Genomic DNA, 25,985 nt, shown 5'->3' with positions numbered 1-25,985 from the left:
TATAAATTAGAATCGAAAGAGTTCTTAAATTTTTGAAAAATTTTACTGCAGGAATGAAAATTGTGAATTCCTCTCACAAACAGTTTACAGAATAAACATGGATTTGGAACACAGCATATGGTCTCTCTCGGAGAAACAGCACTGAAAACTGCACTAGGTTGACTCCATGGTAACCACATGTAAGATGAAGCTCTATAGGAATGAGCACTGAGGAATTTGCAAATCCAATCAGATTGGAGCCAGTGTCTGATATCGGGCACAAAGGTTAGATTTCCTGATATGTTCAAGACACCTGGTGGCAAAAAGCAACATTACAGCTCCTTTCCACATTTCATCATTCAACACAAACCATCTGCAAGTCTGAATCAGGACCAATGGACATCAGCCATCAAGTCAAGTCTCAGACTAAAGCAGACAGTGTTCACTCACCACCAGGATTAAAAAGAAGCTTGGCATGCACAGGATATCATGAAATAAACCTGACAGTCAATAACATGATGCTACTCAGTGAAAATGTTTTAACCATAGATCACTGGTGATACTGTTCAGAAAGATAGTGTTAATTAGACTGCTTACATGATTACTGAAACATCTCAGGTTAATTAAAACATTATCTGATTGGTGCTGTTAAAGCGAATGTTAGGCAATTTAACCCCAATACACAAAACTGTCTCCCAGAAGAATCTGCACATAGTATTAGTGACATCCACTATCAACTGGTCAAGCTTGTCCATTAAATATGCCACTTAGTGTTTATAAATGGCAATAAAGAAATAATATTTATATAAAGCACTGATTAGGCCACAATTAGATACCATATGACATTTTCAATCTCCATTAAAAGAGGACATGAAAGTCAAGATATAGAAAGTAGATTCACAATGATATTTCAGGAAAGAAAAATATAATTTTGAGGAGAGCCTCAAGATAATGGCACCATCACCCAGGGAGGGTAGGAAGCTCAGAGATTTAATGAAGACTTTTTAAAAATAATTACTTTGCTTTGGTCTCCTAGGGGATAGACCCAGCTAAACGGTTCCTCAAGTCAGATATGACATCTATCACATGGCATGTGGAATACAGTCTGGCAAGAGGATCTCCTTAATTTTTCAAATAAAGAATTGGAGAATATAAGGGAGAAATATAATAGAAAAATATAAATCAGTAAAGACTGTGGAAATTATTTTCTTCTACGAACATTCGCTGGCAAGTGTTCATCAGTGGGAGGGAGCATTCTGCTCTCTGACTGCCGTAATTCTTTCCTCCTCCCATCAACATCAGTCTTCTCACCAATCCTCACATCTTTCCCTTCTTCTCTTCCCACAGTTGGTTTCAATCTGCTCCCCTTGGCTTTGCGGTTTGTCAGGGCATTGAGCAAGTAGAAGAGCACCACAACACCAAACATGCCCCATATCACCCACTCTCCAGAGTAAGGCTCCACTTGCTTACGAGTCACTTGCAAGAGAGTTGGCAAGAGACCCTTCACTATCCGTTTTGGAGATGCTTTGTCCTGTAAAACAATTAATTTAGTAATTTGAAGCGAGGCAATGGAAAAGGCAGAACATGGGACAGAACAGTAGGAGAGAGCACCATTAGGTGTGGCATTGAATCAATATAGGTTTAGAGTGAACTTCCATCTGTAGCAAATGTTTGCAGTGTCTCCTCTGAAACCAGTTGATAGTTAAGTTTTATCTTTGTAATTCAGGTTGCACGGTGTCTGGAGCTTGTCAAATGGGGCTCTGTATCAAATTCGTGCAATACCCACCTGGGAGTATCTGATTGGAAAGTGTAGGTAAGCTGCAGCCTGTAATGTAGTTCTCACCTTGAAGCCAAGTTCATGCAGCAATGATTCCAAGAAGGGATCTCCTAAAGTGACGGAGGGGAAAAATTCCCCTACATGTTGCCGAGTCCACCAATCATTGAGTGAGCTGCAATGTGGGGAAGAGGGAGAGTGGGTAGGAGGTAGGGGAGAATGGGGGGGAAAGGGAAAGAGGAGTTGGAAGAAGAAAGGCAATGGAAGGGTGGGTAAGAAAAAGCAGGATGGGATTGGAAAAGGGAAAGCATTAAGAGGGGGGAAAAAAAGGAGAAAGATGTGTTCAGAAAAATAAAATTAACAAAGGTTACACCACAGAAATAGCCTATTCGACGCAACTAGTCTGTACCAATGAGACCAAAGACTGCTCTTCCGACTATTCAATCCAATCAAACTTTTAAAAAATTCTATTTCCAAATGTGTGCTTCTGAAAAGGCAGTTAATTGCTAAATGCTCTTGAGAAAATACAGAAGAGCTGCATTCCATCTGCTGAAGATTCCCCAGCAATGCTTTTGTGCAGAGTTTCATGGTTTGGACCCTGTAACTCAGATACTGTCACACTCTCCTCATATTCACTCTTCCCTCAGCACTGTGTTCCCATTATTTGAGACAGTATGCTTAACTTTAAGCCACTCACCTATCAGTGCCATACTTGGTATACCAGTACTTGTAAAGTTGGGCTCGGATATAAGTTGGGGGTTTTGCAGTGAAGGCATATCTGGACTTGTCCACCTGCACCAGGCGGATGACTGAAAATAAAAACAGATGTGCATGACTACAACAGTAAAAGATCCTGCAACTTGCAGAAGAGCAAGAAATCCTGTACTAGTGCATTGTTACAGTGAGAGGTCTTGAAACCATTGAAGTGGTAATGTGAGACATCCTGTAGTCAGCGCAATTGTAACTAATGTGGTAAAACAGGGAGAGAGCTTATATCCAGTGCTCTATAATGAACGGTGTAGCAAGTACAGGTGCTCCCCTACTTACAATGGTCTGACTTAGAATTTTTCAAAGTTACAATGGTACGACAGCGTGACTGACGTTATTTACCTTCATGTAATACGTTAACGTGTTAATCGCAAGCATTGCTATTGATAATTGAACATTGATAATTCTTCTAAGGTGAATTCTTTGTAGCCTCCTCGGTCAATCACTTCTTTTAGTTCAGTCGGAAAACTTGAAGGGACTGATACAACGCTGTCAGGAGAGAGCGGGGCAATGGAATTAGTCTGGGGACTGGTATAGCACTGTTGAGGGAGAACGGGAATGATAAAAGGCTGTGGGAAGAGATTGGGGCAGATGGATCAGTGTGGGGACTGATACAGCACTTTTGGTGTTATACAAGGAATACCTGTATTCTTTTTGGACTTACGATGGGTTTGCCAGAATGTAACCCCCTTCGTAAATTGAAGAGCACCTGTAGTGCATTATAATATGGAGACATCCCAAGACTAATGCAGGTCAACAGTGAGAGATGCTCTGATCAGCACAGTGCAGGCAACAAACACATACTTTCATACCTTGATGAAGGGCTCAAGCCCGAAACGTCAGTTATGTATTTTTATCTTTGCAACATAAAGTACACTGTTTGATCTGCTGAGCTTCTCCAGCATTTTGTGTTTTTACCATTACCATCAAAATAATAGAGGGCCTGAAGTTCTCTGCACTCACCATCATTCTTTCCCTGGAGGAGCCGATGGATGAAACTGGTGAACCAGGGACTCTGCCTGTGGTCTCCAAGAGCAGCAAACCACATTTGCCAATCAAGCCTGGGCTGATGTGGGGTAACCAAAGGAGGGGACAGGCTGAGATTTCCCGGCTTGTACATGAAATCAATCTCCTGAGAAAATCCAGAAAATGCAATAAGATACCAATGTGGGACCAGAGTGCACAATATGAGGAAGTTGTACTCAATTCAGGGCAAGCACGGGAGATTTAATCACATCCGGCTAAGTTTAGAAACCCTAAACTCACAGGACAAGCATTAGATGAAGCATACTTGTCTATGGGACAAAGAATGGAGTATTGTATTGCACTCATATGTTAAGCATTGGGAGCTGCATTCAATAGCAGGGAGAGTATCCATTCAGAGGGAGAAAAGCATTGGGGATAAGGGAACACAACTCTTGCATGATTTGGAATTGGCTATGCCACTAAATCCAGATTTGCCTCCCCCAAACTTTTTTTTTTTTTTTTTTTTAAATTTACCAGCCCTGATCCCCATCACGATCCACAACTGCTCTGAGGGAATCTTACTGTCCATTGCATGCCATCGTAGCTTCCTTCCACGATAACTTCTGGGCGGCCTCCCACTCCCGTCATTCTCCGGAACAGCCCATAAGAGTTGACCAGCTCGAAACGGTCGACCACTTTGTACATCTGCAGGATCTCAGGCCGAAGGTTGGAGTTTGTTTCATAATTGATAAATGAATATGGTACCTGAGGTCAGAGGATAGAGTTAGAATGTAATTGGCTGGAGTCATGCATACATCTTTCACCGTGGCATCGGGTACAAAATAAACAAACTTGACACGAAGTGAATCTCAGCCATATCCTTCATCGACATGCATTCAATCCCAGCAAATTCACTTCATCACCTCCCTGTCATCACACATCATCCCACTGCTCTCACACTCAATCTTATCAACCTCATTTTTCAGTATCTTCATTTTACCAACCCTGCACAATATCACAAGGGGTAATCTCAGAGATTGTCCATGGTCGGAGGGAATGGCAAAATTATGAAAGCAGGGGACAAATGATTATCAGGAGCAGGTTGTGTGGACTGCTCTTATTGGAAGACTACCACTGGCAAACCTGTGAATTCTGCAGCTTCAATTATGTCAGGTTGTAATCAATAAACAATGAACCACAGAAGCTGCCAGTCCCAAAAATAATGATCTATCCTCCACTTCCCATTAAACATCCCCACTACTCCCTTTCCCAGGTTGATTCCACATATACCATCACCACAAGGACCCTAATTTTTTCCTGAATATCTTCCCCACCTCTCTCTCTCTAAAACTGTAACCTCTTCTGATGTTTGTGCTATCAACAGCCTTCAAGTTATCCATTCCCTTGGAACTCTATTCAAGATGAACCAACTCCTCGACCACCTTTCCTTACTTTCTCTATCTAACCAGGTTTGACCCAGTCATCCCTCAGAGCTGACTTGGTGATGGTGTCGAGCTGTGCCCGACACATGGTTCTGCAGAGGTAAAACCACAAAAATGTCAAAACACACAATAGGTCAGGTAGCATCTGTAGAAAGAGAAACAAGAGTTAATTTTTCAGGTCAAAAACCTTTTGACCAGAATTCTTTTTTTCTTTTTCCATTAATGCAGCTCGACTTCCCGAGTGATTTCAGGATTTTTATTTTGGATTTTCAGTCCCTATATATATTTTTAAATGCTTTCATTCACTGTTGTCCAGAGAGGCTAAGAGACAGGTTAATGTTGGCCATGAGCATATTTTGGTTCTGTCACTGGTCACTTGAGGCTTATGATGCGCTGAGACGTTATCATTGCAGGAACATCCCAGCTCCAGCCCGACACCCCTCACTCACCAGACTAACAGAAAACATAGCAGCAGCAGCAGTGGCAAATATGACACACGAAGAGGTAGCCCATAGCTTGGCAATAAACCCTCTCGTCATCAGGGAGCTGAAGGAGAGAAAAAGATTATAACTAGGATACAAAGGGACCTGTTCAGATTTCAAATTAATTTTGAAGAACATACATGACATCACATACAACCCTGAGATTCTTTTTCTTGTGGGTGAGGCAGAATTACTATTTATTGGTAGTGCAAAAAAAAAAATTGTAAACATACGGACAGTGGTTCTGGAACATAGCTTTTCCCATCGTTATTGAATGAAGATCTACTGGGACCAATGCCTGAAGAGGGCGCACAAAATCAGTGAACCGGTGCGGACTCGAAAGGCCAACATGGCCTGTTTCCGCTCCGTAAATGGTTATATGGTTATATGTAAACAAGAAATTAAAACAAACTGACTGGATAATGTAGATGAAAAAAACCAATAAAGTTCAAAAATAAATGAGTCCCTGATTGAGTTTATTATTGAAGACTCTGATGGCGGAGGGGTCTCAGCTGTTCCTGAACCTGGTTGTGTGTGTCTTATGGCACCTCTTTCCTGATGGTTAACAGTGGGGATGGGAAAACTGAGTAAACCAAGATACAAGGGATGCTCAACTGTAAGGAAAGGTAGAAGCTGGGTAGGCACCCCCGCTCTACTCTCAATAATAGTGCAGCCCAACAAGTGTTTTTTTCTTATTTATTCATGGAATGTGTCTGAGGCTAATCAAGTGTTGCCATCTCCTGAACGGAACTTGTCATTCAAAGAATCAACTTGGATCTGGAGTCACACGTATACTGGACACGATTGAACTCGAACTGCCCCCATTTTTAATGACAATCTGATTGTTTCATGGAACCATTATTGGTGATACCTTTATACTTTCAGATGACTCAAATGGAATTATTTAGATTTCAACTCATAATTATTGATTTAAAGAAAAGCCTGGTCATTTAACATTAGGCCACCATACTGATCTAAGACAAACACAAGTCTGAAGTACTGCTGAGTGAATGATTCATCTTGTTCACTTCCAGAAGAACCCATCAATACAAGTACCTGGTTTCAACTGATTGACCTTGTATGCTATCAGTAAGCGCCTGAGACTACTCACTGTAGTAAAAGCAAGGATACATCAAAATTAAGTTTTGATGACTGCAGGTTCAAGAACACGAGAAGATTTGTGGGGGGGGGGGGGGGGGGTGTGGGAAGGAAAATCAACCATTTAAAAGCCACCCAAACATCTCTCCTAAACACATGCATCCTTTACCTCTACTAGTACATCATTGTTGCAGGGTTTAACATCAAAGAAATCCAGGCTGCAAATTTCCTGAACTTGCACTCCAGAACGGCTACCACACCATGATTCCCTCAGTGCTGGTCAACAAGCTCCAAATCCTTAGCCTCTGCAACTGGATCCTTAACTTCCTCATCAGAAGACCATGGTCAGTACGAATTGGAAACGTCTCCTCCTCACTATCAACACAGTTACACCTCAAGAATGCGTGTTTAGCCGACTAGTCTACTCACTACACACCTATGACTGTGTGGCCAGTCACAATTCCAATGCTATCTACAAATTTGCCGATAACACCACGGCTGTCAGCAGAATCACAAATGGCAATGAGAATGTGTACAGGAGGGATGGATAAGCTTGTTGAGGGGTGACACACCAACTACCTTGCACTCAACATTAACAAAACCAAGGATTGTGGTCTTCAGGAAGAAGTCAGGGGAACACGACCCAGTCCTCATCGAGGGCTAAGTAGTGGAGAGGGACAAGAACTTCAAATTCCTGGGTGTCAACATCTCTGAGGATCTGTCCTAGAGCCTCCATGTAGATGCAATCACAAAAAAGGCTTTCTGTGGGTATACTTAGTGAGGCGTTTGAGGAGATTTGACATGTCACCAAAGACTCTTGAAAATTTCTACAGGTGTACCATGAAGAGAATTGTGGCTGGTTGCATCACTGTCTGGTACGGAGGCGCCAACGCTCAGGACAAGAAAAAACTCCAGAGGGTTGTTAACTAGGCCTCTGACATCACGGGCACCATTCTTCACTCCAGGACCAGGACATCTACACAAGGCAGTGTCTTAAGAAAGCAGCATCTATTCTCAAGGACCCCCATCACCCAAGCCATGCCCTCCTCACTTTGCTACTCTCAGGAAAATGTGCAAGAGCACAACACGAGGACTCAGTGGCACAAGGAGTTTCCTCACCACTGCCATCAGATTCCTGAATGATCAATGAACCAGACACTGCCTTACTTTGACTTTTCATGCACTATTTTTATTTATTTTTGTAAAGTGGCTTTTACGAATGGTTGCACTCCTGATGCTGCAGCAAAACCACAAATTTTGTGACTTGTTCATGACAAAAAAAAATCTGATTCTGATGATTCAATCTAGAACATCTGCTACCCAAAAGCACAAAGGCAGCAGGCTACCAACATGAAGATCCTGCCCAAGCTACACCATATATTGCTTTGGAAATATACAATTTTCTTTTAAATTGAATGTGGCAGCTCACTGTCTCATAGGAAACTTGGGATTAACAATAGATGTTTGTCTTACCAGCAACATCCACATTTCTTAAGAGAATAAATGCAAGCCTCATACAGATCAGTTAGGAAATGGAATTCATTTGGCTTCTGAATAGATACCCTGAAACTTACGCGAACAGCGATGTGAGTATCTCCCAGCTGAGAGAAAGAATCCCAATCCAGATGGTTATTGGAGTTATAATCTTCAGGCAATGTATAAATTCATGGAAAGTAAACTCTAAAACATACAGAAAGAGAAATTAATTTAGAATTAAAAGAAGCTACTCTCCTTCTGAGTGTTCTATGGTAGTATTATAGTTTTGCTCTATATCTAACCAGTGATGTAACTTTTCTGGGAGTACTTGACAGAACCACGTAGGCAGAGCTTTACATTTAATCCTGTGCTATACTTGGCCTGTACTTGTGAGTGCTTTGATGGGGTAATCCTTGTGCAACCCATACTACATCTGTACAGGAAGATTTGGATAGTGTCAGCAGATATCTTAAACTGTGAAGAGTTTATGGAATAATACAATGTAGAATGAAACCATTTGGCCTGTGAAAACTCTTAGAATTATCTAATTATATAACTCCTCAGCTTTCACCCCATATATTTATCCAATTGTCTTTACAATGTTTCTATTAAATCCATCCCACTTTCTTTTCAGACAGTACATTTTGAGATCAAACAAGTTTTCTACGTCACCTTGGATTCTTTTGAAATCAGAGCTCTCTGTCAACACCTCTGTTAATGGAATAGTTTGTCCTTGCTTATTTTATAACTGAGCACCTCCATCTCAACCTTTCTACTCTCACAACTCTAGTTCTTTACTTGTCTCCAGTCTCAGAAATTCCTACTCCACTCTCACCAAGATCTTAAAAGGTTTGTTGGACAGACCGAATACATACATACTCCAGGTGAGATTCAATGAAGGTTTTATGAAAGATTTGATTGGCTTCTGACTTTTGCATTCTTATTTTAAGCTAAGGATGCCAGAGACAATTTTCAAACTTCTTTCACAACTTAGTGATTTGTGTGCATGCATCCCTAGATCTCCTGACACTATCTGTATAGCAATTTGTACACCTAGTGCCAGAATCTGTTTAAACCCATGGACTTTGATTATAACCTTTCTGTTACTATAAAATGCACGTCGGTCACATTTTTCTCTGCACTGGTTTTGAATTATCAGCTGATAATTTTCCAACTTCCAATTAATATCAAACCAATTCATCTGAGACTGAATTGGGTTGTGGAAGGCAGATTCATCCATCTCCTCTTTTAGAACCATTGTGTCTTAGTCCAGGCCAGGGTTATACTATTGCTATATTCTCCAGGACCAAGACAAATGTCTATTTTTATATTTTTTCATATTAAATGTATTTTTTTTAATATATTTTAATGAAAGTTAGAGCACATATGGAAGCCATTTGGCCTAATATCAATATCAGTTACATGGAAGAGCATTCCAACTTCTCCCGACAGACATAAAAATTCTTTGACTCCCAATGCCACAACTGAAATTGCATCCACTACTTTCTTGACACTAATGACTCTTTTCTCATGTCACTTTTATTCTTTTCATTCTATATTCTATAGTCACTTTCATTCCATAATCCCATCTTTCTTGACCCTTCAGTTAACAGGGAAAGATACTCTCAAATTGTATTGTCTAGAACCTTCATGATTTTAAATACCTTCATCAGATCCCCTCTCATCTCCTCTGCTTCAAGAACAGCCCCAACTTCTCCAGTCCGTCCATTTAACTAAAAACCCATCAACGTGCAATCACTGCAGATGAGACAACAGCAAGCAGTATCTAGTAATGCAGTATTTTTTGTTAATGAACAATTTGAGGAGAGGGTGGCGCTGAAGGGCTGGTTAAGCCTTGAGAGATTAATTGTGTGATAGTTGTGTGTATATATAAAAAAAAAGGATCTGAAGCCGATGCTTCTCGTACCAATTTTTGACTCAATTGACCATTTCTCCCAGTCCACTCTCAGCCCGCAGTAATAAATAGTTCCATATATAAGGGCTCCAAAAACCACCAGCTCAGTGATAGTGACAGCGAGGCCTTGCAGTCTTTCTAAAAACCCTGGCCCTATGAAAAAAAAATGAACATGTCAAACTTATACACTCCAATCATATCTCAAAGTCTCCCTTTCTTTTCTCCCCATATAGTTATGTCATATATTTGGGTACAGAGCAGACTTCAACTAAACAGCCATAGGTAAATCAACGATCAGGTATTTCTCACCAGCTAAATCACTGCTTACAGATACTCAATTTGGACTATCTATCCAGTTTCAGGTACCCATATCCTCACAGAATTACTGATACAGAGATTACTAAAATTGAGCTAAATAATTATTCAAAGGCACACAACCTAGTCAGAGGCAACAGAATTTAGCTAAATCATCGGTAACAAGTATTGGATCCTGACTAAATACCTGGCTCAGTTTCCCGACTCTGACCACGTCACCCAACAGTAGCTGAGTCACCAGTCACAGGAACCTGAACCCAGGAAAAAAATAAAATCACCAAATATACCCATTCCTAGCTAAACCATTGATTGTGGTGTCCAATCCTGACTTAATCAATCATTACACGCACTCAGCCCAGGCTATATCACCAGGCTTTGGATGCTAGCTAAGCAGTTCTGACCTCAGCTAAATCCGTACCCAAATTGCCGCTCGTACTTATGCAACCCTGGTTAGTACCAAGTTTGGATAGTTTCCTACATTGTAAAGGATATGGGGAAAAGGCATATTGGAAGAGATGAGCCTACCATCAGATCAGCCATGATCACATTGAATGCTGAAGCAGGCTCAATAGGCCAGATGGCCTACTCCTGCTCCAATTTCTTATGTTTATTTAGATTTAAACATACAGCAAGGTAATAGGGCATTTCGGCCCAAGAGTCTGTCCTGCCCAATATATACCCAATTAACCTACACCCTGGTATGTTTTGAATGGTGAATAGAAACCAGTGGGGGAGCCCTGGGAAAACCCATGTAGACACGGGGAGAACGTACAAACTCCTTACAGACAGCGCAGGATTTGAACCAATCACTGGTGCTGTAAAATTGTGCTAACCACTATGTCAACTGTGCTGCCCCAGGGTATGTTCTCATATCCTGGTCCAAGGTTCCTGGTCCTTGCAAATTCCTTTATTATGGAAACTCAAATTGGTTAAACCATTAACTTAACATAACATGTACCTGACTACAACAAAACTGCAAGTCACATGTGCTCAACCCTGAGGAAATTGCAGGTCACAGGCCAGGACCTGGCTACATCACATCATCACAACATAAGCCCCTCTCAGGTGGCCTGAAATACCCGAATGCGGCTGTTGGGAGGCCACCTGAAAGTGGAGATCCCTGACCCGAGGAGTACTTACCCAACCCTCCTCGGGTAGGTGTATTCTCCGCTTCAAAGTACTCCCCCTCGGCACCTGAAAGCTGATGGGACTGCGGTAACAGTCGACAGGAGCCGGTGTTTGCTCCGCGGCGCCTCTCCCTGCTGCAGACCTTTCAGGTGCCAGAACAGCGCATTCAACGCTGCCACCTGAATGTCGCTTCGCACACACCCACTGCTGGCTCCGGAGCCGCATTCTCCCAGCTATTCCACCTAAAAGCAGCTACAGTCACCAATACCTGCCTTTGGTTACCTCACTGGGTACAAATAACGCATTGACCATTCTCAGGGTCCTCGATTTATATACATGGTACTCACTCTTGGGGCTTCGTGCCTTTTTGCATCTGAACCAGTTGCAAATGTGCTGATCATCTAACAGCGAGAATCCCAGAATAATTGTGAGCATGTTGAAAAAGTTATAGTTACCAGTGATGATAATTAGGATCTGGAGCAGAACCTGCAGAGATGGAGACAATTAATTTGGGAGAAAGAAAACAAGAGTGAGTAATTGTGGCATGAGGGGAATGAGACAGAGACAAGGAGGCTCACAGACACAGAGCAAGTGAAAGTGCAGAAGACTGAGGTAGATGGATATTGTGTCAATATTTTCTGTCCAATTGCTGAAGGCTTACAGTTCAACCCTTTTCCTCAATGCCTATTTATAGGGTACTGGAGGAAATTATGGTAGAAACAAGGAATAGCATGAAGCTTCATGTCATGCTCCGGCATACTTGACAGCACAGAATCTGGAAAATCAAATGTTGCCACTCTTCGGGAAAATTGTAACAAAATCATCTCCCTACTTTTCCTTCACAATTTCTCCTTCTTTGTCAAGCTAAGACAAGGTTAGTGACATGATTCCCACAGCTTTCCAAGAACATAGGCATGGAATCTTGGGTTTTATTCAATCCCTGCTGAGTGGGATCAGAGTTCCTTAACCATCAGGTACAGGAAGCATCTTAAGTACAGTAAAATCCCTGTTATTCAGAATTCAAGCAACCAGCAAAAAAAATTGTGGAAAATAAAGGAGTGAAAAAAGGAACTTCAAAATCGGCGTGCCTTGCCATTAGTTCACCAATCACACAATACGCAATCTCAAGCCAACTGGGAAATTCATTTATCCGGCATCTACCAATCCCCATATATGCCAGATACCAGAGATTTTACTGTAATAAATTTGGGGGTTTTGGCTTGTACCAAGAAGCAATTGTTTGAAAGGTATAGATTCAATTCACTGTTTACAACAGGCCCTCTCACTTTACATTCCATGTCCTCTAATTGTCAAGCTGACCAATGCTATTGTTGAAAATCTTGAACCTACCTGATTATAAAATGCGAAGAGCCTGAGGCGACGGATCGGAGCAAAGAAGAGGAGAGGGACCGCCATCTCCACCACATAAGTGATCACCACACTGAACTTGTGAAACCAGACTGGCAGCTGATGTGCAAACCAAGCTGCAGCAGTGGGGATACACTGGGTCTCGTAGTGATAACTTAGAGCTACAAAAAGATGAGATAAACAAGTTTACTCATTGTTAACTTGTCCCAAAGTCAGAACAACCAGCTCTCATGCAAGTGGATTTTACAAGCTCTATTCTCTTTGGCTTGGCTTCGCGGACGAAGATTTATGGAGGGGGTACAAGCTCTATAATCAGGAGTTAATTACTATGCCTAGTATATATTATGGTGGAGTAAGTGAAATCTACCTGTAGTAAGAGGTGAATGATAATTTCCCCCTTATGTCTCTTACCTCCTGGAGGAATAAATGTGAACGCTGGTTCCATGGAGACAAGGTGATTTGTTTTGCAAATTAACATAGGATGGAATGGTATGAACATAGCCCAACACCAGGCAGGCCAAAATTTTTTAAAATCAATTTTTATAGTGCCTGCAGAGTCTTAACTCAAAAAGGTCCATGCATGTTACGACCATTTCCACTGCTTCATTTCAGATAGTCTGTGCTGCTTCTTTGTGGTGCCCAATATAAAGGCCTCTACAAAGTTCAGAGTCAATGAAAGAACCAAAGATCAATTAAAAGTAGCAGCTACTGCACTTTGTGAATGTGTTCTGAGCCAACATTCCTTATTGCTGAATATGGTGCTCAATGAAACAATGCCGATTCATAATAAAAATGATCCCTGTGTTACCACCATTTGGGTAATGGAAGTTTGCCCTTGCAGAATTCACAAATCACTACGCAAAAAGTTGAGATGTGGTATTAAATTTGCTCTCATGGAAACCATACAAAAAAAAAATTATTTCAACTCTCGTTTCTTGACACATGCACAGATGGTACAGCTTCACATTATGAAAATCACAGTAAGAATCATTATCTCAGAACAGCGCCACCTGAAAAGCAAAAGTTGCCTGTATGCTGACAATCATTGGAATGCTTCCCTGAAATTTTACTCTTCTTCTGCTGCTGTGTCCAAAATAAAAGATACTCTGATATGGATATTAAACTGTACACAACCCCCCCCCCCCTCACTGAGTATGGTAATAAAGAGCACGTTATGACTGAGGGTGTGAGTATGCTATATGGGACATTTGGGGAAGGACATTGGCTATAAATAATATTGTGTGGAATACATCTGGTTACTCACCTGTCAAACCCCACCAGGTTGGGCATCGACTGGTCAGTTTCACCACACCTGATGCAAACATGAGTCTAAAGAAAAGCCAGCGCACCAGCCAGAAGGTGATGTTATCATGATGCTGTGAGGGGGCAGCCCGCCATTTCTGCAGATGTAGCGGAGCCACCAGAATTGCAAGGAACCCAGTCTCTAGCAGCAAACTGTCCCTGTGGAGGCCAACAAATATTGTTATTCTCCTTGGAACAATGCTCAATACTCACACTCCTCTTGCATTGTCCACAATTCACTCCTTGCAGACTTCTTGCAGGCTGTACTTTGCATATAGCTTCACTCTGTACCGCTTGCACACTGCTTACTATTCACTCGGCAACCTCTGCACAATGCTCCACTTTTTCTCCCTTCATGAAGCCTTTCCACATTGGTTGATGGCACTACCTGTCTGCACACTGCTTTTGCACGCGGCCCCTCAATTCATTCCTCAAACTATCATACAATATGTATGATAGTTGTATCATACTATCATAACCCTCAACAAAGCTATCATACAATATGTGGGTTGATTAATGATGGATAACAAGGACAAAGGACACACTCACCACTGGAAATACAGGAAAACTTGTCCAACCTGAGAAATTAAAAAAAAAGCATAATAAACATCTGAAGATCATCCTGACAGTAGAAATGTGCAAGTTTCCACATGCAATGATGGAGCAGTCTGTGAAGTTTTCTGGAAATGTTAAGAGAATACAAGCAAGAAAATTGGTAACAATGTAGTTGCCATGTTTGATTGAACACAAGATTCTGAATCCAGAACTGTTTTAAGAAACCACATGTGAAATAAACAATGGTCTGAAATAAGGGACAATATCCCAATGTAAAATTCGGTAGCAGCCATAAATTGAGAATATAGTTCACAAGACTGTCATAGCCTTAGAGCACAGATATAGGCCTACAGTCTTAGCTTGTCAATGCTGAACAACCTTCCTTCCTGGTTCCACTTGCCCTCATTACACCCATGCCCCTCCAGTGTTTCTTAAAGGAAGCCACCATACTTGCCTCCACCACTTTGTCTGGCCACTCGATCCATATGTCTACTATCCTCTGAGTGAATAACTCCCCTCAAGTCCCTTCTAAATCTCACTCCCTCACCTTATAGTTATGCTTTCACAGCTTGTATTCTCCTACTCAAGAAACAACCTGTCACTATTCACCTTATCAATGCCCCTCATGATTTTATAGACCTCAATAAGATTCCCTCTCACGATTTCCCATGGATAAATCCATGGTGGCTCTCCTTGCTTATGCCTTCCAAATGTTGATAGATTCTAACCTTCCTAATTGTGATAGATTTATGTTAACATTTAGTTTAAAGTTAAACTATATTTCTTTTATAAAATGTCTTAGTAAAGTAAATTATACAGTTAAAATATATCTTTATTCTTAGTAAGTTAGCTGTGGGCTGGTACAGGGTCACACACAGGTCACAGCACATTTATAGAGAACTATTGTTTTCAAGAAGAGTGTTCATTCTCGGAGTCCACACGTCTGGGACAGTCAGAGCTAATGGTTCTTAATTATTCAAGAACTGCTGAGGAAGTCATCTGTTTTTAATCAAAGCCACTTGAGCCTCTTGAACAGAGATGAGGTCAGAAGTTGTTATGGATATCAAAAGGTTTTGAAATAGGAACAGAATTTTGGTAGAAATCAAACTGATGGTCATGTAGTTTCCAAGAATTGAGGATAATCTTGCTCATGATGTAACTGTCATATGATTTGGAGAAATATATTACCAAATTCAGACATTTTGTTTTCAGTTTTGGAACAGTTCAGCTTGGAGATTACAGAGGTCAAAACCCTGTGACATACAGGGGTTGAAACCTTGTGAAAGAGGGTTGAGTTACAGTAACCAGATTTGGTGCTGTTTGTTGTGTGTTATTCCGAGAAGGGATTTTGAATTAATGAAGGCCACTTTGCTGTCTCTTTGAAAAAGATGACAGAATTCTTATGGTTTATTTTTGTGTTTGGCCACTTTGTTTAACCCTTGTCTGGTTTGTGGCTTCATCATGGAAGAAGATAACCATATTTGTTTTACCCTCATCTCAGTTTGTGAATTCATTGTGGAAGAAAATATCCACATTCGCTGTCTTTAAGAAGAGGGCAGATTCTTTGTGTGGAAAACATCTTTATGAGTTAAAGAGGCCTGAAGATATAATGTTTAAAAGTGCTTTATAATTATTTCTGAACTGATAATTTAAGACCTTCAAGCAAAACTAAAATGATGCTGAATTTTTAAAGATTGACTTTTCAGAGTGGGATTTTGAATTATACATACATTTACATTTGCACATAGAGGGGTTAAGTAAGTTTAAAGTTAAGTAAGAAGTGTTATGTTAATAATAAAAATTATTGTTTTGAAGATACCATTGTTTTGGTGAATTTCTATTGCTGCTGGTCTAGGTCATAATACTAATCCTCTCCAGCAATTTCCCAGTCACTGGAATCAGATTAATAGATCTGTTGTTACTCGAATTATCCTTGTAGTGAAAGAAGAAACAATTGTCCTCTCCAAGGCCATACAAGGCCTCAACTGCAGGCAGACGATCCATTGTGGTGATAGGAGATAAATAAAAGTCTGGGCTATAACAGGGAAATACTTGTGTCCTGAGTCTTGTTCACGAGATCCACAGGGGGAATGAAGTCTTTCAATGAACTATTCCGTGTTCATTTGTGTTTGATTAGCTTAGTATAAATAAGTAGAATGCTGTACAATTGGTGAAGTGGAAAATGGAGTCAAAACTATTGTAGTAATGGGCTAGTACAACAGATGTTAAGTGATCAAGACTGATTATGTCACATCTCTTGTACTGGCTCATGTGCAAGGTGTGAATCGTGATATATCATTGTTTTAATTAAGAGTCTGTACGAGGGGAAATAAAGATTTCATTAGTTGTCATGAATATAAAAAATGAGAATTGGGCACAAAACTATGGTCCTGCTTTAACAGCTTTCCAGTTTGATCCCATTCCTATCAAAACATTTATTCTTGTTGGTTAAGTAAAAATCCCCTATACCTATGGTTTCCCACCAACACCCTCACCAAAGGGGTTAACTGGTTAATTATTTTCCAACCAGAAGCCCACACACAAATATTAAATGCACACATACCTGGTACACAGACAGGTAAAGGAACCAGAGGCAGGCAAAGACAAAGCTGTCACGGAGAGGTTCTGCGAGTAGTGCAACGAGTGACAGGATGATGCCCACCAGACAGATGAGCTCTATGCCCTGTTCGGTGTCCAGCCCAAGCGAAGGAGACAACCACAGCAACGTTGGAGAATCCTTCAGTTGATCCAGCAGTGTCTTTCCAGTGAATCTCAGCACCTTACGGGCTGGCAGAATTCCTTCCTTCCCATAGAGGCCTTTTGGAAAAGGAAAAACGAATTATTCAAGATTACTTATAACTTTAAAAAAGGGGGAAATGAGAAAAGAGAGACATACATAGGGAGACAGATGTGTACAAAAACAACTCAGGACCCTTTGAACAAGTATTTCCCTGTCTCTAGCTATTTAAAAGACTCCGAAGTTCTGTTTTCTATTCTAGCACACAGTTCTTCACTGACTATGTTATTCCTTTTGCAGCCTTGTCACTACAGGTACACAATTCTTTATCCAGAACACTTGGGGGACAGTGTGTTCTGAATTTCAGACTTTTCCGGATTTTGGAAAGCCAGATTTAAGTCCACCCGAATTCCCGCCGGTCCCACGCCCGCCGGTCCCGCACCCGGCAGTTTCTCTCCCCACTTGCCGGTTTTTGGAGTTTCTGTTATTCCCTATGCAGCCTTGTAAATACTCACATTTTCATCTCTGTTTGATGTTTTTAGTGAACTTGGGAAGATTAAAAGCTGCTGCTCAAAAACTTGAATTATTTTAATTATTTATTGTCAAGTATACCAAGATACAATAAAAAAATACTATATGTTCAAGAAAAATATTCAGAGTATAGTTTTAAAGAGGAAAGTACAATTGAACAATACAAGACATCATCTTGTATTAATGGAAGACTATTCTAGAGTTTGATAGGGAAAAAAAACTCCTTTAATTTGGAGGTGTGTGGTTTCAAGTGCAAGCATCTTCAAATGAGGGTGGGGGAGACAAGAGAGTGTGACAAGCATGGGATGTGTCCTTGAACATGTTGGCTGCTTACATTGGGCTTCACTGGAACAGAGTGTGAATCCAATTATAGAGATCAGCATGGGAATGAATGAAAAGCTTTCTGTTGTGAATCAACTTAACTCACAAGTAAATCCCTTCTGTGGTCTTGCACATGATTCCTCAAGCAAGAACAGATATACAGTAGAATCCCCATTATCCAGAATTCAATCAACTGAAGACTCAACCAACCAGCAAAAGAAACAAGTATATAACTATATAACCATTTACGGAGCGGAAACAGGCCACGTTGGCCTTTCACTTGTATATTTTCTTGCCAGTCATCCTTCAAATTAATAAAAATCAAATAAATAAGACCGGATGGATGGATGGATTTCCCTGCTAAACTAGTAATGACCCTCAATGCATGTGCATTCTTTTCACTGTTGCCACTTGCGTGGAGATGAGTCAGGTTGTCAGCATGAGGAAGGTGTGCCGAGGGCTTGACTGGGACACTTGTGAGGAGATGAGCTGGATTGTCAGCACAAGGAAGGTGCACTGAGGGGCTGACTGAGACACTGGCATGGAGGTGAGTCAAGCTGTCAGCATTAGGAAGGTGTGCCAAGGGCCTGACCAGTACATTTGAGTGAAGGAGAGTCTGGTTGTCAGTGCAAGGAATGTGGAATAGTTTGAATAAAGTTGTGTTGGAATTAAATGGCAGCTCCCTGAATGAAGAGATGGCCAAAACCGCTCGCTGCTGAGGTGAATTTCCTAAGGTGTCTCCCTATCCCTGCTGAGTAAGAGACTTTATTAGTAGTAGGTTTATTAGTAAAGCTTTATCTGAAAAGATGGGGAAAAGGGGGGGGGGGGGGGGGGGCAGAAAGGTAGCATGGTTAATGTAGTGGCTAGCACAACATTGTTTCAGGACCTGAGACTGGGGTTCAAATTTAAATTTTGTAAGTTATGGGAATTACCTGATTAAAGAGAACTTTATATAATTAAAGATGACAATACCGATTTTTTTCAAATTACATTTTGCACTGTCTTTTGTCTTTTAAACGGTGTATTCTTAATGCAGGTGTTTCAGTTAGGTATTGGAAGACTTAGTCTCAGTCAACCAGAAAATTTGCAATACTTGGATAATAGGGATTCTACTGTACTGGCTTTTGAGGTGCCCCAGAGGAGATTCACCAACTTAGATGGGCTTAGCCTGAGGAAGATCTACTCAGTAGAATTCAGGTGATCTTCTTTTTTTTTTCTTTTTTTTTTAATTTTTTATTTTTCACACCATAAATCACATTAGCCATGATATACACTATTTCTTTTTCACACATATACAGTGACTTTTTCTCCCCCCCCCCTCCTCCCAAGCCACCCCCCCACCCCCCCCTCTCATCCATTTTAGGTATACAATCTAGGTTGCATTAAGCCAGTCAGACAATGTTGTCATTCAACAAAAGTACACCAGAAATTTTACTGAGTCCATTCGTTTCTTTCCTTCTCCTTCCATCAACTTAGGTAATGTTTGTCCCCGGTAGGTTTTCGCTATTGTATTTAATGTAAGGCTCCTATACTTGTTCGAATATTTCAATATTATTTCTTAACCTATATGTTATTTTTTCTAATGGAATACATTTATTCATTTAAGTTTAGTAGTTTCTTCCTTTTAATTTGGTTATGTATTCCATTAATATTTAAAGTCTTATAGTTCAGCGTAACCCTTTTATATTTTGTTTGTCTTCTCTTTCCGTTTTTCCATCATTACCTTTCCTCCTTTTCCATTTCTGTTTTCTTATTTTCAACTCTTTATAAGACAACATTCCTACAGCATCCAACATTTTCCTTATTCTCCTATTTCTATCTTATTTATCCCCAATCTCCCCTTCCCCTCCTGAGTTGTCCTTTATCCCTTGTCGGACAACCACATCTCCCCTCTCCATTTGGATTTGCGAATCCACTCGCAAGCGTCAACTGATTTTGCAGTGACCGCTATTTCCCCCCACCCCGCCCCCCCCAGACAAGATTTCACTTTTTATATGTCACAAAGGTCACTCTTTTAATTCCCTCCTTATTCTCTCTATTCCATTACCTTCCCTTATTAATTCTTGTCTATACTATCTATATTTTCCTCTAAGTACAGATACATTCACGTATGCACATTGTCTCTATTCACTCTTATACCACTTTACCCGCATACATATCAATCGTGATCATTTTTACTCTCATTACCCGTCTTCATCCCTCAGTCTATTTTTGTCTTTACCCACATACATATCCATCGTGATCATTTTAACTCTCATTACCCGTCTTCCTCCCTCAGTCTATTTTTGTAATTGTTCTGCAAATTTTCGTGCTTCTTCTGGATCCGAGAATAGTCTGTTTTGTTGTCCTGGAATGAATATTTTCAATACTGCTGGATGCTTTAGTATAAATTTATACCCTTTCTTCCATAAAATCGCTTTTGCTGTATTGAACTCTTTTCTCTTCTTTAGGAGTTCAAAACTTATATCTGGATAAATGAAGATTTTTTGCCCTTTATACTCCAGTGGTTTGTTGCCCTCTCTTACTTTTTCCATTGTCTTCTCCAGTACCTTTTCTCTTGTAGTATATCTTAGGAATTTTACTACAATAGATCTTGGTTTTTGTTGTGGTTGTGGTTTAGAGGCCAATACTCTATGTGCCCTTTCTATTTCCATTTCTTGCTGTAGTTCTGGACATCCTAGGGTCTTAGGGATCCACTCTTTTATAAACTCCCTCATATTCTTGCCTTCTTCATCTTCCTTAAGGCCCACTATCTTTATGTTATTTCTTCTGTTATGGTTTTCCATTGTATCTATTTTTTGAGCTAGTAGTTCTTGTGTCTCTTTAGTTTTTTTATTAGATTCCTCCAATTTCTTTTTTAAGTCTTCTACCTCCATTTCTGCTGCTACTGCCCGCTCTTCCATCTTGTCCATTTTCTTTCCCATTTCTGTTAAGGTCATCTCTATTTTATTTATTTTCTCTTCTGTGTTGTTTATTCTTTTTCTTAAATCCTTAAATTCCTGTGTTTGCCATTCTTTAAATGACTCCATGTATCCTTTAATAAGAGAAAGTATATCCTTTATCTTGCCTTTCTTTTCTTCTTCTATTTCACTGTATTCTTCCTCTTCCTCTTCTTCTTCCTCTGGGTTGGCCATCTGTTGTTTCTTTGGTGCCCTTTCCTCCTCTTCTTTCTTGTTTCTATTGTCTTCTGTGGTCTCTTCTTGCTGCAGGTGTTCTGCAGCTGTCGTTGCCGGCTGTGGAGATCGATTCCCCAGCTGGTCCCCCCTCCCGTCGGTGTGTTTTTTTTCATTCGCATCGCGCATGCGCGATTCTTCGCGCATGCGCGGTTGCGCACTTTTACTCGGCTCTGTGAGCCATTTTTGTAGTCCATTATTTACCGACCTGAGGGAGCGGGTTTCTCTCTCCGCAGCGGGCCTCTTCGGACAGGTAAGGCCTTCACCTTTTTCCTCCTTTGTCTTCTCTTCCTCTCTTCTTACCGTTGCTTTCGATTTTTCTTTTTTTGTCGCCATCTTCTTTCCACCTTTATACTCACTTTTCTGTAACTTTTATTTCTGTGCCTTTGTGTTTTCCTTTGTTTTTCTCGACTTTTCTGGAGAGGGCTGGAGTTCACCGTCCGGCCACTACTCCATCACGTGACTCCTCCCGAATTCAGGTGATCTTCAAGGAACATATAAAAATTATAAAAGGGATAGATAAGAGCAGAAAAGTTGTTTCCACTGGTAGGCAAGTCTAGAACAAGGAAACAGATCTTAAGATTCAGTGCAGTAGATTTTGGACAGTGATGTGGAGGAACTGCTTTTTCCAGAGTACTGAATCTGTGGAATTCTCTTCCCAAGTTGCAGAGGCTGTGTAAATATACAGTTAGATATTTTGCATTGTAGGGGATAATGGGAAAAATGCGGATAAGCAGGGCCCAAAACCAGATTAGCTATTATCTTATTAAATGATGGAGGACCCTCAAAATAAGTCAGATGGCATACTACTGCTCCTTTTTTAAGATCTTAATAAATAGGAGCAGAAATAGATTAATCAGCCCATCGAGTCTGCTCTGTCATTTAATCATCTATTTTCCTCCATCAGCCCTGGCTAATCAAGAACCTATCAATCTCTGCCTTAATACACCCAATGACTTGGCTTCCACAACCAACTGTGGCGATAAATTCTAAGCAATTCCTTCAAACCTGAAGTTCAACATTTAATGTTTCAATGATATCCCTCATTCTCCTAAATTATAACAAGCCAAGAGCAGTCAAATGTTCCCCATTCCCAGAATCATTCTTGTAAACTTTTGAACCCTCTCCAACATCAGCACATTCTTTCTTAAATGAGAAGCTCAAAACTTCTCACAATACTCCAAGTGAATTCTCACTGTGCCTTACATAAACTCAATATCGCATCCCTACTCTAAAATTCTATACCTCTTGAAATGAGTGCCAGCACTGCATTTGCCTGTTTCAACATTCAAGTTTATCTTTTGGCTATCCTTCACAAGGACTAGGTCCATTTGCATCTAGGAATATTCAATTTTCTCCCAATTCAAAAAAGTTTTCCCATTTATTTCTTTTCCCAAAGTGCTTGATCATACAATTTCCAACAATAACCACTTCTCTGCTCATTCTCCTTGTCTGTCCAAGTCCTTCTGCAGCCTACCTGGTCCTCCACCTTCCTTCGTATCATCTGCAAATTTGGCCACAAAGCCATTCATTCCATGATCCAAATTACAGGTGCCTAACGTTTTATCCAGGATCGTCGGGACCGGACACCTGCTGTTGTTCAGAATTTTCCGGATTTCAGAATAATTTTAAAATGGCAGTCTTTTTAAGCAAATGTGATGTTTCAAAAATCACACAAAACAGGGAACGCATAGTGTTAAATTAATTTAAATAAATAAAGACCATAATATCACCAGCATGTATTTTTTTTTTAAATTTTAAAATAAAACTGGCTCAGACCCCCACCGCCAGGGGTGGTTGACCAGGGGCCAACTGACAGATGGGCAGTGGGGCGAGGAGCGAGGCGGTCGGCGTATTTAATCATACTAAAAAGTGCCGGGTTTTGGAGGTTGCCGGTGTTCGGAATCCTAGATCAAAGCTTATGCACCTGTATAAAGAAGTGGCCCTAACACCAAACCCTGTGGGACACCACAAGCACAGACAACCAACCAGAATATGATCTCTTTATTCCAATTCTGCTTCCTGCCAATCACCCAATGCTAGCATGTTTCATGCTCTACCTTGGACTCTTCATCTTGCGTCATGTGCGGCATCTTATCAAGGGCCTTCTGAAAATCCAACATCCACTGCATTTCCCCTATCTAGCCTGCTTTACACTTCTTCAAAAGAATTCCAACAGATTTGTCAAACAAGATTTAAGGAAACCATGCTTGCTTTGGCCTATCTTATTATGTGCTTCTAAGTACTCCATAACTTCATCCTTGTTAATCAACTCCAACATCTTCCCAACCACTTTCTGCTGCAACCCTTCCTTCTTGAATTGTTGGGTGACAGATGAGATTTTTCAGTCCTTCTGGACCATGCAAGAATTTATTAATCACTTACAATACAATATCTCCACAATGTCTACCACTACTTCTTTCAGAACCCAAAGGTGCAGTCCATTTGGTCTGGTTTACTTATCTACCGCTAGACCATTCAGCTTTCTGAACACCTTCTCTCTTAAAATAGTAACTGCACTTACTTCCCTTTCCTGATATTCTTGCTATCAGGCATCCAACACATTGTTAATCTTCTCTGCAGAGAAGGTTGATGCAAAATACTCATTTAGTTCTTCTGCCATCTCCTTGTCTCCCATTATTATTTCTCCAGCATTATTTTCTATTGGTCCTATATCTACTCTCACCTCTCTTTTGCTCTATATAATTGAAGCTTTCATACTTCATCATTTCCCTCCTTGAGATTTTAGTTACCTTCTGTCTGTTTTTAAAAACTTCCCAATTCTCTATCTTCCCTCTAATTTTTGCTTCCTTGTATGTGCTTTTTCACTTTTATGTTGGCTTTGACTTCCCTTGTCAGCCACAGTTGTGACACTTCTGCCATTTGAATATTTCCTCCTTTTTGGTATGCATTTATCCTGTACCTTCCTCATCTCTTGAAGAAACTCTATCCATTCCTGCTCTGCCATTTCCCCTTTGAGTGCCCCCTTCCAATCTATTCTCTCTCATGCCACTGTAATTCCCTTCACTCCACTGAAATACTGTCACACCTGATCTTCATCTCTCCTTGTCAAATCTCAAATTGAACAATCATATACTATATTCTTATGGTGGCCACAATATTTTGGATACAATACTTTGGTTATGTACAAATCACAACTGACTCAATTTGCCTGCCATTTTCAATTAGTTATTCATCAATAATGCCAGAGAACTGATGGGATCTTACTAGTTACAACACTACAGACTCATTAAACCAGTGGTTCTCAACCTTTTTCTTTCCACTCACATACCACTAAGTATTCCCAATGCCATAGGTGCTCTGTGATTAGTAAGAGATTGCTTAAGGTGGTATGTGGGTGAAAAAAAGTTTGAAAACTAGTTTTAATTGTACTAATTGACTCATTATGTGCAGTTTCATAACCCCAAAGGAAATGGGCCAGTGACAATTTTTCTCAAGCAAAATATTTCAGTAACAATTGGGTCTAGAGCAGTGGTTCTCAACCTTCCCTTCCCACTCACATACCACCTTAAACAATCCCTTCAGAGGACCAATGGCATAGGGATTACTTGAAGTGGTATGTGAGTGGAAAGATAAAAGATTGAGAACCACTGCATTAGAAGGCAGCACCCTTCTTGAGTATTCCAGAATGCATAAACTGGTACATAAATACTGTAGTTCAAACTTACACATATTACTCATTTGAATTATCTGACAATCATACCATTCCCTCAAAAGCCAGGAGACCAAAACCAAACCAGGTTTTGCTGTCTTGATTTTCCCGTGGAAGTAATTTGTGCACATGGAACAGTGGTTTGACCAAAGGGAGTCAAATGTGCACGAATGCCTTCCAGGATTCCACCCATGTGCACAACTCCTTGCATCATTCCACCGACTCATTCACATCAACTCCAGGTAGAATTTCAATCAGAGTAGTTTTGCACCATTCCCCATTTGTACAAATGACCCGCACTATTGCAGGACACAAATCCAGACTTACTGTGGCCCTGACCCCTCGTACTCTCAGTCAAGCCTCTTACAGTGATGTTGCAACACAAATGTCCCCATTTCCACCTTCAAACCAGTCAGTCTCTTATCCCGTGTCCCACCGTAGCAGCAGCACACCTGCACCCTCATTTGTTCCACGAGATGCTTGTATGAACTCACCACACCTCCTTTACCCTTATGCTGCACCTCTCACGGTTAGACCGGCCCCCTTGCACTATTGCGGGAGGGGGGGGGGGAAACCACCCCACCAACACCTCCTCGCCCCACTATTTGCACCCTCCCGCTGCCCCGCACGACACTGCCATTGACCCCAGCACCGGCGAGGAACCGGTCAACGGCCGGATTGTCGGTTGGCTGCAGTTACCTGGGATCTGGACGTAGAGGGAAGTGAATGCACACAGGTAGACGGCAGCAATGCCCCAAAGGAAGGCAACACGCGGCCACCGAACCGTCGCCATCGAGGCCGAGGGAGTGCCTGGCAGGGATCTGGGATGTGCCACAGGGCGAGGGAGGAGAGGGGGGGAAGAAGCCTGGAACACTACAAGAATGACTTTTTTGTACTGTACTATGAGTTGTAAATTACTCTCGGGAGTAAAACTACTAAAAATTAATTATAAAAAAGTTTTAACAACGGGACTCGAATTTAC

At 40.9% G+C, this 25,985-nt stretch overlaps 1 protein-coding gene across 1 annotated transcript; it reads right to left on the bottom strand.

The window, feature by feature from the left end:
* Positions 1-21: 21 nt before the first annotated feature.
* Positions 22-25,985, bottom strand: lmf2a (lipase maturation factor 2a). Its single transcript, XM_069908069.1, has 14 exons — positions 25,703-25,985; positions 17,132-17,385; positions 14,563-14,591; positions 13,976-14,172; positions 12,694-12,872; positions 11,691-11,829; positions 9,913-10,053; positions 8,084-8,189; positions 5,379-5,475; positions 4,070-4,252; positions 3,485-3,653; positions 2,451-2,562; positions 1,823-1,928; positions 22-1,510 (listed from the first exon to the last, which is right to left on the bottom strand). The coding sequence occupies exons 1-14, from the start codon at positions 25,794-25,796 to the stop codon at positions 1,181-1,183; spliced, it is 2,136 nt and encodes a 711-aa protein (XP_069764170.1). The 5' UTR covers positions 25,797-25,985; the 3' UTR covers positions 22-1,180.

This window comes from Narcine bancroftii, chromosome 13 (genome assembly GCF_036971445.1).
Source record: "Narcine bancroftii isolate sNarBan1 chromosome 13, sNarBan1.hap1, whole genome shotgun sequence".
NCBI lineage: Eukaryota > Metazoa > Chordata > Chondrichthyes > Torpediniformes > Narcinidae > Narcine > Narcine bancroftii.
This window is presented reverse-complemented; position numbering and strand designations above follow the sequence as displayed.

Excerpts from the sequence above, each read along its gene's own strand:
- lmf2a (XM_069908069.1), bottom strand. The coding sequence starts at position 25,796 with ATGGCGACGGTTCGGTGGCCGCGTGTTGCCTTCCTTTGGGGCATTGCT. Across the intron at positions 8,190-9,912 it reads GTCAATTGAGTCAAAAATTG|AGTTTACTTTCCATGAATTT; the intron begins GTACGAGAAGCA and ends TGTATGTTTTAG. Across the intron at positions 4,253-5,378 it reads CTATGTTTTCTGTTAGTCTG|GTACCATATTCATTTATCAA; the intron begins GTGAGTGAGGGG and ends CTCTGACCTCAG.